Genomic DNA, 12219 nt, shown 5'->3' on the forward strand with positions numbered 1-12219 from the left:
CCTGCTGGACCAAAAGATGTGCTAAACTTGAAAAATACTGCAAAAATATCTTGGTTTATATCCTCAGGCCTAGCTGTAAGGTCTGCATGTGGAACATTGAAATATGAAGAAAATAGCTTTTTTTCCCTTCCTTTTAAGAAAATTTTGTTTTTCTGGAAAAAAAAATTCTCAACTTTGGGAAGGTCAAATGCCTCACTGAGAAGCTTGAGAAAAGCAGTGGCTGTTCTTGCCATCCGAGATCTGTATTATATTCTCGGCCTTTCAATCTCTTGACTCTGCATTTTAAAATACCTACATTTCACAAGCGTGTGTCCCCCTGTGCACCATAAATATTTCCCACGGTTGGGAACTGCTGGCTCTGAATTTACTTGGTGTGTTACCTGCCCACTGTATCACCCCACCCTTACTATAAGGCCTTTTAACTGTGTTTTCTTTTTACAAGTGCAGTGAAAAGTCATTGAAGTAAGAAATCCTGTTTCTGTATCAAGTGGGAAATCCTGTTTCTGTACTATCCAGCCCTTTCTCATAAATACCAAAATTACAGCTAAATCTGTGGCCTAAACAATTGTGCAAAATACTTTAGTAACAAGCACTGGGACTCACAGAAGCTGTTTGTAAGCTCTCTCCTGGTAGGTTTGGTTGGAGACGTAGGTGATGTACACAGAGAAGTGATTAACCGTATGCTGGTAGACGATATCGCACACATCCGAGATCACAATATTCTCCTCCACCCGCTGCTCGAGGTCCAACAGGAAGCTAGATGAGAAACCCAGCGCTCATATTAATTGTGACCTGAAGAAGCTCTTGGGGTTCAAACCAATGAATGTGTCTACAGGTTCTTTGAAAAGACAGTGGGTAACGGGCTGTCCCTAGTCAGCTCCTCCATCCCTCTACAAGTGAAATTAGCTACTAAAGTGATACTGTTCAGCTGGACAAAAATGCAGCAGCAGTTGTCTTACCGCTCACTAACAGCCATGACATCCAGGACATTGGAGAAGAGGATGTGTGCCTCAGACGGATGTAAGATCTTTTTGAGACGTTCGTTCTCCATGAAGTGAGACACCAGCAGATTCAGACTCTTGTAGTATGAGGCTTCAGAAGTAACCAGCTCAAACATGGCCTAGGGGAGAATCCCAAAGAGGAAATCAGCAGGCACCTCTATAGAGAGGCGCACACAGCGTTAATGAGAACATCTGCCCAGCACCAGCCATGGACCTTGCACCCACCCTCTAGGCCCAGGGTACAGGGAGAGGTAAGCCCACAGTGGCATCTGCCATGTGTTACACAGGACAGTGACCTGAACATCCCTCAGCCACCAGCCCTGATTCCTTTCCTCTCGTAATTTGCTTGTGCACGTTTCCTTCCACTGGACCTCTCCAGCAGAATCCTCTCTTTTTCTCTTTATGTATAAGCAGTCGAATTTTGCGTGTGCGCGCACACATAAAAGCACTTCACGGGCTCTCCCCTTCCTCCTTAGTGTCATTCGGGCTTGACTTAAGGCTGGCCCCCCCCATGCCTGTTTGTCATGGTCCTGCACTTTCACCTCCCTTTCAGGGAGCTCCCCTTCGCAGCCTCCGTGCACTCCCCCACTGCCCATAGCTCCTCTGCTGCACCCTGGTGAGGGTGGGAGCTGGCCAGGCAGTGCGAGTGCAGCTCCCCGAGCTCCACCGGCCCGCAGAGGCTGCACGGGCCCAGCCACAGTCGAGAGGATCCAATGCAGCAGCAGGTACATGCAGTAATTTCTGTGCTGTGCATATGGAGAAGTATCTGCCAGATTAGCTGGGGGTTTGTCTTGTGGCTTGGTTGTTCTTTTTTCTAGTGGGTTGGTTTGTTGTTTCAGTTTATTTTCTTTCTAAAGGAGTTATTTGAAATCTCTGCTGATCAGTTTTTGGCCTTTTCCAAAGTAAAAAGTATCGCTATGCAGCACAGGAGGTCCTGAGGTTCAGAGAGCTGGGTTACATTCCTGACACTACACTGCAGTCCAGGATCTGGGAGGATGGACACAGCATAGAGCTACCGTTACCCAATCCGGAGCTGCTAAAATACCAGCTGAAGTGACATTTCAATTCTTTGTGAATTTGGTAGCCTAGGAAATATTCCCACTGGCCAGCTAGTCACACAGGTGGTCCTTTCCTGCCCCAGAGAAGGAGGCTGTGCCTGCACAGCCCCCAGAAGGGAGACAGAGCAAAGGGGGCAGGTAGAACCTACTTGGGTCAGTGTTTGTGGAAGAGCTGGTGTTTAAGTAATAAGGGGGGTGTGTGTGTGTGTATTTTTTTCAAATTCCCAATGAGAAAAGTGGAGGAGCTCAGTTTCTCCCAACAGTTCACCTGGGCACTTGGTGAACCTGAGAGAGAACCTCTGTCTCCCTCTGCATGACTAATTAGGTCCTAAATGCACCTCTTACAACTGTAACTGTAGCTTTTTATTTGATAAATGAGAGGAAAAGAGGAAATTGGTAAAGATATAACAAAGACTAAGACACGATGTGCTGGGACAGCCCATCCCCTCCAGATATCCTGGGGATGGATACCACCAGCCATTCTGCAGTGCAGCTTTCCAGACACTTGAAGCCAGTATATATTTTTCTGCCAGGTCTTTGATTGCAGGATAGCTGTAAGAGCCAAGATCGAGATCTGCTGCGCTAGCCCAGCCTTTAAACCCTCAGACAACCTGCTTAATCTAGAAGGTTGCTTCCTGATCTCTAGAAGTCCCTCTGCCTATGTTTGGAGAAATTAATTTACGCACATTTGCTGTTCACCATAGTGGGGTGTGCATGACCTGCATGGGCATGTGCGGAGTGCAAGGAGACATTTAAATCCACAGAGAAAATACCAATGCCCAGGGTTCTGATTGAACGGAGATGTCAGGAAAGTAAAGAACAGTTCTGCTGATGAGGACAAGCTTCTGGAATTGTTCACAGCGTGTGTCAGGCACAAGTTTCTTAATTCACTTTGGAGATCCAGCTGGTCCTCTGGACACCCAAAGTACCTTCTCCAAGGAGCCCAGACTGCTGTTTCCCTTCTGAATGGTAAGTACAAGCTGCAAACCTCCTGAACTGGCACCAAACATCCAACCAAGCTGTGTAATGATGTGATCTCTGTGCAATAACTGAGCTTTGCTAGCTCTAAGCAATCACTAAAAAAGATAGAGCATGAGCTTCTGGTCTCAGAATTGCAAAAGTAACTAGGGAAAAATGTCAACTAAATGTCAGTTGATGTAATATTATCTTCCTGAGGCTACAAATAGTCTGAAATTATCTCTTGGGAACATGACCAACACCGTTCCATCAGTCCTCTTGGTCATTAACTTTGTGAAATCTCACAGTCATGTAAAAGCTATACCAATCGTTTTCATTGCTTATGTTTTGGCAGAGATGGCAAGAAAGGAAAAGAGAAGTGAAGCCTAAGGAAGAAGGAAATAAGATTATAAAAAGAGAAGAACTAGAGTCACCAAAGACAAGGGGAGGTAACCCTACAGGCTGAATTCCTTTTGAGACAGTATGGTGTTTTATTGCATAGATTGGAAATATCTGTCCCCAGCAGCCCTGCTCTTCATGTAAACCACCAGGAAGAAGGAGGAATTCTGATCTGCTCTAGGAGGGATGTTGTTCTGAGCTGATGCCACAGTATTGGCTGTCACCAGTTCTCAGACCTGGGTGCCTTCACAGGCCGGTCTGATATCCACCTGCTAGAAGTGCAAAGTCCAGCACAAGAGCTCTCTGGAGGACGGCAGCTCCATTGTACAGCAAATTTAGAGGTTTGAAATCTAAGGTTTGCTCAAAGAAGGGAAGGAAATGAAATCTTACTTGGACATTTTTGTGAAAATGGAAGAAGAAAGAAAGACTGCCTACTAGTCAAACACGCTCTACCACAGAGAGGCCGTATCACCAGCACGCACAGCCAGGTTCATGTCCCTCTTTTGTTTGAGCAAAGAAAATTTTCAGAGCAACAGCTCTCTGATTTAAATTCATATCATAACACATCGTGCAGATTAGTGTGTCTCTACCCCTTTTTCTAACACTGAAGTGACCCGAATCCAAGTAATCCCTGGTAAAACTTTATCAAAGCTTGTAGATCTCAGCAAAAAAGGTTCAGTTCAAAGATTTGAGAATACTTTGCTAAACTATTTTTATCAGTAAATGGTGTTTGGTGAGTTCTACTCAGCTTGGAATCTGCTAAAACATAGAAGATGAACATAGTGTAAGAAAATCAATACAGTCAGGAAGCAGAGAACAGCAATATGAGAAACTATACAGGGACAAAATGAGAAGTGGAGAACTGAACTGGAAAAGCGGAATGAATTGGAGCCACTCCACAAAAAGGCCATACTGATATCTAATTTAAGGTTTATGCTGAAAGAAGTCTCACTGATTAAATGTTGTTTCTTCTAAATCTCTGGATCACTACCTCTTCAGAGCTAGTACCTTGGTGATGGAATTTGTTTTAACCTAAATCACATGTAACACTGGGAGTGTGTTTTCCCTCTAGTCACTTCTTCCTCCTGCTACATACGTGTTGCCTATCATTTCCTCCGTGTCGACTCCATGGCAGAACCCAAAGAGCACTTCTCTCGGCTTTTCTTCTTGTGTACATATTGTGTAACTATACATTTGCTGTATAGTTAAAAGGAAGCCCTTGGTGGTTCATGGATTGCGGTGTTTGATGTTCAACAGATGTCTGGATAGCTAAAACTACCCTATCGGTAACTTGTTAATTTCTGATAATTATTCCAGTAGCACATAATTTTTATATTGCCCTGATACGTAACATGTCTTTTTCTTTTGTTCTTCCTTTTCCTGCATTTGCACCCACATTTTTTGTGATGCTTCCAGTCGTTGCTTTACGTCTTGCTACTCTCACATTCACTTCGGATGAAAAAGGCTGGTGTGGCAGAGGCCACCGCTGTCTGAGTTCTGTTTGAGTTCTGGGGCTAATGGGCCACACTGCATTATTTTTTTGGCCGAAATTGTTGGGGGTTGGAGGGGTGGGGATGTGGGGTTTGAGTTTTTCGTTTTTTTCTTAATTCCTGAGAGTCCTTTTTTTCGGGCTCATTTGCTCCAATGGGGAAAATGACAAATTGCCTTTCATGGCACTTTTCAAGCATCCATTGCTCTTCCAGTCAGATTTCTTGTTTTGATGCTTGAAAAACACCTGTGTCTTGGTTTTTATCTTGTATTGATGACCTGCTTAGTAATTTTCCATCATCGCCAATAACAAAGACCTCATTCCTTCTCTCATTCTTGTCTCTAGTTTTGCAGATAACTGTAGATGAGCAGCTTTTTCTCTGACTGTTGAAGCCCTGCTCCATCGCAGCTATGGTGGTGGTCCCTTCCTCAGCTGTGAACAGGGGTGTTGGCTTCCACTTTCTTTCCATTCAGGTGTTGGTATTCCTCTCTGTAGTGTAAATACTACTTTTGTTCTACCTTTCCTGGCTGAATACCTGCAAGCTCTTCTAGTCCCTGTGTTTACTACAGCTTTGAAGATAAAACGGGTCAGAAAGGTACGATTTTGCCCTTAAAACATTTACTGCAGAACTGCTGCTACCCTGTACTTCAGGTAGCTTCCTCCAACTCTCCTTCATGAAACTGAAAACTTTACATTCACTTAATCAAGCCCTCCTGTACAGCTCACTCTCCCAGTGCGAGTACAGTTCCAGCACTGCAGGAGTAAGTAGTGCTTGCTTACAGCAAGGCTGAATTCAACATCATCTCTTTAACTGCCTCAGTGATTTTTCCAGTACTCCTGTTTTCTATCTTTGACTCTCCTCACAAGGCAAATTCTCCACTTCATCTATTCCATGTTCAGCCAATTTCACAGCTTTCTGGCTCTGGGAAATTTTATAATCTCTTACTGTGCTAATCCCGGAACAAACGGAAAGAAAATTTCAGCTCTGATAATCTAACATCAGGGGAAAGCACAGCACTTCTTTAAGGCAGCACTGTCCCATCTCCATCTGCTTTATTTCTGTTGTTATTTAAGCAGAGAGAAGAAAATTCAGGTCACAAAGTTGGCGTTTAGCAGCACAGAGATTTTTTCCTTAAAAGACCTACAGGTAACAGACGTAACTCAGCAGAGATGGCAGGTTTTGAAATCTGTAATGTGAACATTTCAGCAAACATTCCTCTGTAAAAGACTTTTCATTTTGAAGTGGGAAGAAGAAAAAAAGCTTGTAATTTTTCAGAAGCCAGATTGTGTTTGTAGCGCTGGCAGTTAGTAGTACCGTGTTTTGCCAGGTAATGAGAACAAATCCGGTATGGAAATGACCAGTCCAGAAGAACATGAAAAAGCAACAAATCATTTTAGTCACCTTCAGCCATAATTCTGACACACGAACAGCCTGTGCTGCCAGCCCCAGCTACCCTGTATGAACACCATTCCCTTCCACTAAGGGTATAAGTAACACGGCCCTGCCCACCACACCCCTGCAGTTCACAAGATGAGGCTTTCTCAGGAAACAGCAAAGTTACAGAATTACAAAATCATCTGGCTGGAAGAGACCTTTAAGATCATCAAGTTATAGCCTTGGCCAGGGCTGGGCTGGCACTGTATACACCAGGGATTCACACACATTGATGGTGCAAACCCAAGTAAACTTAGGAGGAACCGCTCACACCCTGAGATGTTCTTCAGCGCTTTGGTTACAATCTCCTGAGGCAGGGCTGAACAGATACACTGCCACAGTGGCCTCAGCAGAAGCAATCCTGACGCAGGAGTACAGCAGGACTCACAGGATTGAGCCTTTGAAGAACACGTTGCTCGTATTGCATGCACAGCACACACTAAACACGGCTGGTTCATCTCCACGCTGGCTGTGAATGCAGTGCCGTGCATTGACAAAGCGCACTCACTCTCCCCACGCTGTCCAAAATAGCAACCTGTTGTAAATTGTTGTGCGACTGATGTTTTCATTCATCAGCAGCTGCCCCCATCTCCTCCTTTCCTGTTTGATGCAGCCTCATAAATTAACAGCGTATAACTCTTAAACAGTGATGTCACTGCACTGTATGGCTAAAATGCAAATACACCTATCATTTGTTTTGTGTAAGACTCCAAGTAACAACATGAAAAAATAAGGAAGTTTATCGACCTCCATCTCTTCCCTTTCTGTTAATGCCATCATATTTAAAACAGATTACAGTTAACGGTTGAATTCTTCTGAGATTTCTGGTGATTAATGTGCACTGGGAACCTAGAGCTCTGTTGCAAGAGCCTCTTCATATCCCCCATCCATTGGAAATTGCTCCTAATGCTAAATCAGAAAAGGGAAATGAACTTTTTTGTTACAGAAATGTCCAGCAGCAACAGTATATGGAACAACATCTGTAGTTGTTTCAAAAAAAGTGAGTGGTGCTAACCAGCGCCACACAAAAAAAGTACTCAGCAAGGCAAGGCTTGTCTGTGACTGCTATGAAGCTTTTCGTTTTTAAATCCTGACCATTTGACTCAATTCACTCTCACTCTTTTAAGCAGCAACCTGGTTAAGAAACACTCCACCTTCCCCCATTACCTCCTGCAGCTTGATCTCATCTGGCTGGAGGATGCTGAGGACCCCACTGCTCCGGATCTCGGGAAGATCCTGCCATAAGTTGAACCTGGAGTTGGAGTTCCTCAGCAAACTGATTTGTGGTGGAGCTTTGCTTTCGGTTGTACTTGTAGGTTCTGCTTCAGATGGGGTTTCCTCGCTGGGTGAACTCTCCTCGGGGTCTGTTTGTGAGTCCTGCAGTCGTCTGGTTTCAATCTCCTGGCGTGTCGATTTATCTCGATATTCCTGATACAAGAGCCCTGGGAGGCAACATAACAGGTCTGAGAGGTTACAGCTGAACAAAAGGGTAGACGCTTGTTGTGGGAAAGGGTATTTGTTTTGCATTCGTTCACCTCAGCAGAGGTGAGAAAGATCCCCTCCGTGCTGAGCGAAAAAAGCCAGTTACGACATTCCTATTTCAGCCAGAAGTGGAAACTATAAATGGAAGGCCATTTCTAAATCTAAAGTGTTGTCAACAATCTGCTCTCACAAAACACTTAGTAACACAGTCAGGTGAATCCATGATCAATCAGAAGACATACAATTGTTATTTGTTATTTTGTTATTTGCCAGGCTTTTAAATGTTCCCTTAATTTTCTCTGCAATATTATCACATTACAAACTACATACATTGATAGGTATGTGAAAGTGTGTCTGGAGAAGTAAGACTGTGTACACTGAAACTACTTTATAGGAGCAATTTGGTGGCCATGAAAATCCTTAAGGAGGAAACACTGAGCTGCTGGTAAGGCCCTGGACAGGTGAAGCGCTGGGACAACAAGCTGCAGTTACTAGTTTGTTTGGGTATTGACTTCGTGCTCAGCCTTGGACACGCTGCTTAATTTCCTTCCATTTTCCCTCTCAGTTTCCATGATGATTGAAGATACGAACTTAGCGTTCAATGCCAAGCACTAAGGAAAAGGCTCTGAATTCACACCATCTTGTGGCACATCGATCACACAAGGTGTCTGCTGAGTTTCAGGGGCAGATGGAATTGCATAGAATTTGCCCCCACCCCTGATTTCAAATGACGGCACAAAGAAGGTAGGGATCTTGAAATTCCCAGGTTATCTTTAGAAGATTATGTCTCTCCTAGGGCTTTCTAACTGCCCCATTTCTCTCTCTGAGACATCTGTAGGACTCAGAATATTAATTGCTTGAATATAAAATGTAATTTAGAAGATACGAAAATACAGGAGAGCAGGAGCCTGCTCTGAGTCACTCTCCTCACTTAAATGGAAGGAGAGGAATTTACATTATCTCCCTTGGTTTATACTTGAATTGCAAATAACATGAATGAATGAAGAAAAGTCCTTGATGTTAGAAAAGAAACCTACATAATTTATTTTTTCTGAATCATTAGGGGTTAAAATCTATCTGGCCACGTGCATTCACGATATTGGATCTCAGAAGCAGATTACGAGTGTAATAAGGTGAGAAACAACTGGGTCAGGAGTTTGTCGAGGGAAGGGAGAAACAGAGATGATGTTACTGCCTATTGAGTCTCTGGGCCAGTTTTCACAAGGCTCTGTACCAGTCACTGTTAAATCTGTATCAGAAACATGCTGGGTAAAAACACAGGCACAAGGACAGCGTTACCGCTGTATCCTGTTATCTGTTCTCCCTGGAAAGATGTTCCACACCAGATTAAAATAGCAATGAGGGTAGCTGTGCCTAGGAAACCGTGCAGGCTTCTGCTAGCTTCCTACACGCTAACCAAAGAGAGGAGACTTCCCCTAAAGTTCGGCATGCTGCTACTTATATAATTTCTCTCTGCGTCAACTAGGCTTATATGGCTTTTCTAAGCACTTCTGCCTCTGTTCAGCATCAGCGAGGGCACTGAGGATGTCGCAGGGTGGAAAGCCTCCTTCAGGAACGGAGCAGAGGGCCTGCTAGATGGCTCCAGAGTGGTAGGGCACTGGGTGCCTTCTGCCCCACCAATTGCACACCAGAGAGCAGGACAGGCTGGGAAGTAACACTTTGACACAGTATGAGCAGTGCTTGACTCCGGGGAAAACACGCTGGGAAACTGAAACATGATCTATTTATTTTACTGTTATTGGAGAGAATTATACTTGCAGTGTCAGATTGTACAGCCATGTCATGCTGGTGGGGATGCCCTGTAGGTCGAGGCAGCTAAGGATATTTTGTGTAAGAGGGATTTAGTGTCCCTTGTGCAAATCTGGAGAGCAGCCCTTTAAAACAGACCCTCAAGACAAATTTCCCCCTTGGTTTTAAGAAAAATAAAATCCAGACAATGAAACCTTGTGTTTCCAGGTTCCCTGTCTGACCAACCAAATAGGTAAGACCTGCAGAGCCTTCAGTGGCAGGCAAAGGCAAATACTGACACGGGGAGGTCTGACTGACCAAAGGCATCTACCACCAGAACTCATTCAGAAATGACAGCAAGGTAACTCATTTTAAAGAGGGATCTGAAGAGAGACTGTCTAAAGCTCTATCACAGACAGCAAAAAGGTGATACCTTTTTGTAGGCAGACAGAAGAAAGAAAAAAAGACAGGTAGGTGTTTAGACAGAAGAGAGTAGGAAGAAACAGAGGATGATAAAAGATATCCTCGCTATCTCAGTGTAGAAGGTCCATCCGTATGTCAGTAAAGAGGTTACAATGGCTAGAGCAAAGGCTTAGATGACAGAGGGGGAGGGAAGCCATGCAAAAGCCTGCTCTAGGTGAAGCAGATGGGTCACAGCACAGGATGGGTGACATAACAGATGCAAGGTTAGGCAGCAGGGTTTTGGAATGGTGAAAGGAGAGCAATATATCTGGGAACTGACTGAATGTGTGGAAAGAAGCTGAGATCAGTAGTTGAACGTGACTCAGAAGACACAATGATTTAGTAAACGCTCACAGTTAGTAAGTGAACAAGTACAAAATGTCAGAGAGCTCCATTCTTTGCTGAACGTCCCAGCTGTGCCTGCTGTGACCCGGCTGAAGGTTGCCTGTGTGGTCAGAGCATAGCTTTGGTGTCACCTGTTGACAGGATCAGCCTGGTTAAGACTGATCTTCCTAAGGCATGTTTACATGGTTCGTATAGTACATAATAGACTTTTCCCTTTGTGTTTATTCCATTTAATTTTGCTGTCACACTCTCCATTCCCAGCTCTCTCAAAAACTGGGAAGGGAATTGAAAAACTAGTTCCTAATTGTGGAAAATGCTCGCTTTAGAGATCTCGCAGTGCTCTTAAAGTAAATGTTATTACACCAAAAGCTATGTAAAATCTCAGGAGATCCAGAGAAGTTTTCTCTGAAATTCTCTGCTCCAGTTTCAGGCAAAAAGTCCACTAATGCCCCAAAGGCAGGAGGGAGTGAAGGGAGTGTGTGTGCTCCAGCCATTTGGAATGACCTCTTTGTTGGGGATTAGTGTAGCATCTCTGGTTGTCAAAACCCTGACTCCACTGTCAAGGTGCAAGAGACCCACTTGCAGTGACACTGACGCACACAGAGCTATCACATGGCTTCCCTCTTATATACAGCACATAAAAATATATATGAATACAGCAGCGGGGTTGCTTTGAAGTCCTGCTGGTTTTAGTACTTTTATCACACCTCTTAGCAGCACAGCCCCAGTAAACTGACAGCATATTGACATGTCTGCCTTGGGAGATTAGTACCTATGCAGTGAAAAGCAAGTAACAGATCCGGCAACATCCATGCAAATTGTTCACCACTCTCCTCCAGAAGCCCCGAACTCTGTTTTGGCTGGCAGACGCTTTCCCCAGCACTGTCCCAATGGCATCAGGCGCTCCAGGAATCAGCCCTGCCTGCCACAACCCGACACCAAACTGCAGCTGCTCCCTTCTCTCAGAGACAGCAGCGTGAAAAGCCTCCTTGTTCCTGCCAGGGAAGAGGTTCGCCTTGCCACTCCTGAGAGTTATCTATCAGATTTTCCCATGCAAAGTGCTCCATTCCTGCCCTCAACGTTCAAGTGTCTTGCAGTTTCACTTCCTGACGTCGAACACAACTGTTTATAAACGAAGCTTCTCTATTCCCACCATAAAACCTGCCTCAGGATGGGGGTTATCTTTGCAGTTGCCCAGATCTCTCTGAGGAATCTCACAATTCAGATGTGGGAAGCCAAGAAACAAGCTATGAAGGTCCTCTCTGCATCCCACAAAAGAAATACAGAAATACCACACGAGCAAAACCGTAACAGTCTCTTCCTCCACAGCTACCCAGGTAACCTCAACTCTGCCTTCATAAAGAGACCACAGATGATAAAAGACCCTACTCCGCCGTTGCGAAGGCTGCACCAGAGGCTGTTACAAATACACACTGAGTCCGGTGCATACAGGTAACGTCCAACAGGATAGCTGACCCAGTGCTTTAGTCTTACCCCCTTTTGAGTATGCAAAATCAGATTCCAGCAGAAAGTTGGCTGCAGCCCTAACGATCAGCTGATTTGTAATGTACTTGTTATTTATGAATGATGGTAGAGCGCTCAGCGACAGCACTACATCTCCTGCCCGCCAGCATGCAAACCTGACGCCTCTGAAGACCGCAAAAAGCCCCTGCTAAGGCCATGGTTATTACGCTTTACACCGACAGTGAGAGGTTTTCCCAGCGAGGGCAGAGTTGGGTTTCCGCAACACAAGCGCTTTACGCCTGCCTGAGGCTCCCTCCTGCCACGTACCGCTGGGGCTTCGTTCGCTAAACGCTGCCGGTTTGGGGGGTTTCGGGGGAG

At 44.8% G+C, this 12219-nt stretch overlaps 1 protein-coding gene across 1 annotated transcript in view; it reads right to left on the reverse strand.

Annotated features, from left to right (window-relative positions):
• The window catches only part of NGEF (neuronal guanine nucleotide exchange factor), a 19157-nt gene extending 11379 nt beyond the window's left edge, over positions 1 to 7778 (reverse strand). Inside the window, exons 1-3 of the mRNA XM_010138270.1 lie at positions 7507 to 7778; positions 960 to 1120; positions 604 to 756 (exon numbers count right to left, since the gene is read on the reverse strand). Of these exons, the coding sequence (XP_010136572.1) occupies positions 604 to 756; positions 960 to 1117 (311 nt within the window). The 5' untranslated portion in view covers positions 1118 to 1120; positions 7507 to 7778. The remainder of the gene's footprint in view (positions 1 to 603; positions 757 to 959; positions 1121 to 7506) is intronic.
• Positions 7779 to 12219: the final 4441 nt, after the last annotated feature.

The sequence above is a fragment of the Buceros rhinoceros genome, unplaced genomic scaffold (genome assembly GCF_000710305.1).
Source record: "Buceros rhinoceros silvestris isolate BGI_N320 unplaced genomic scaffold, ASM71030v1 scaffold44606, whole genome shotgun sequence".
Taxonomy (NCBI): Eukaryota; Metazoa; Chordata; class Aves; order Bucerotiformes; family Bucerotidae; genus Buceros; species Buceros rhinoceros.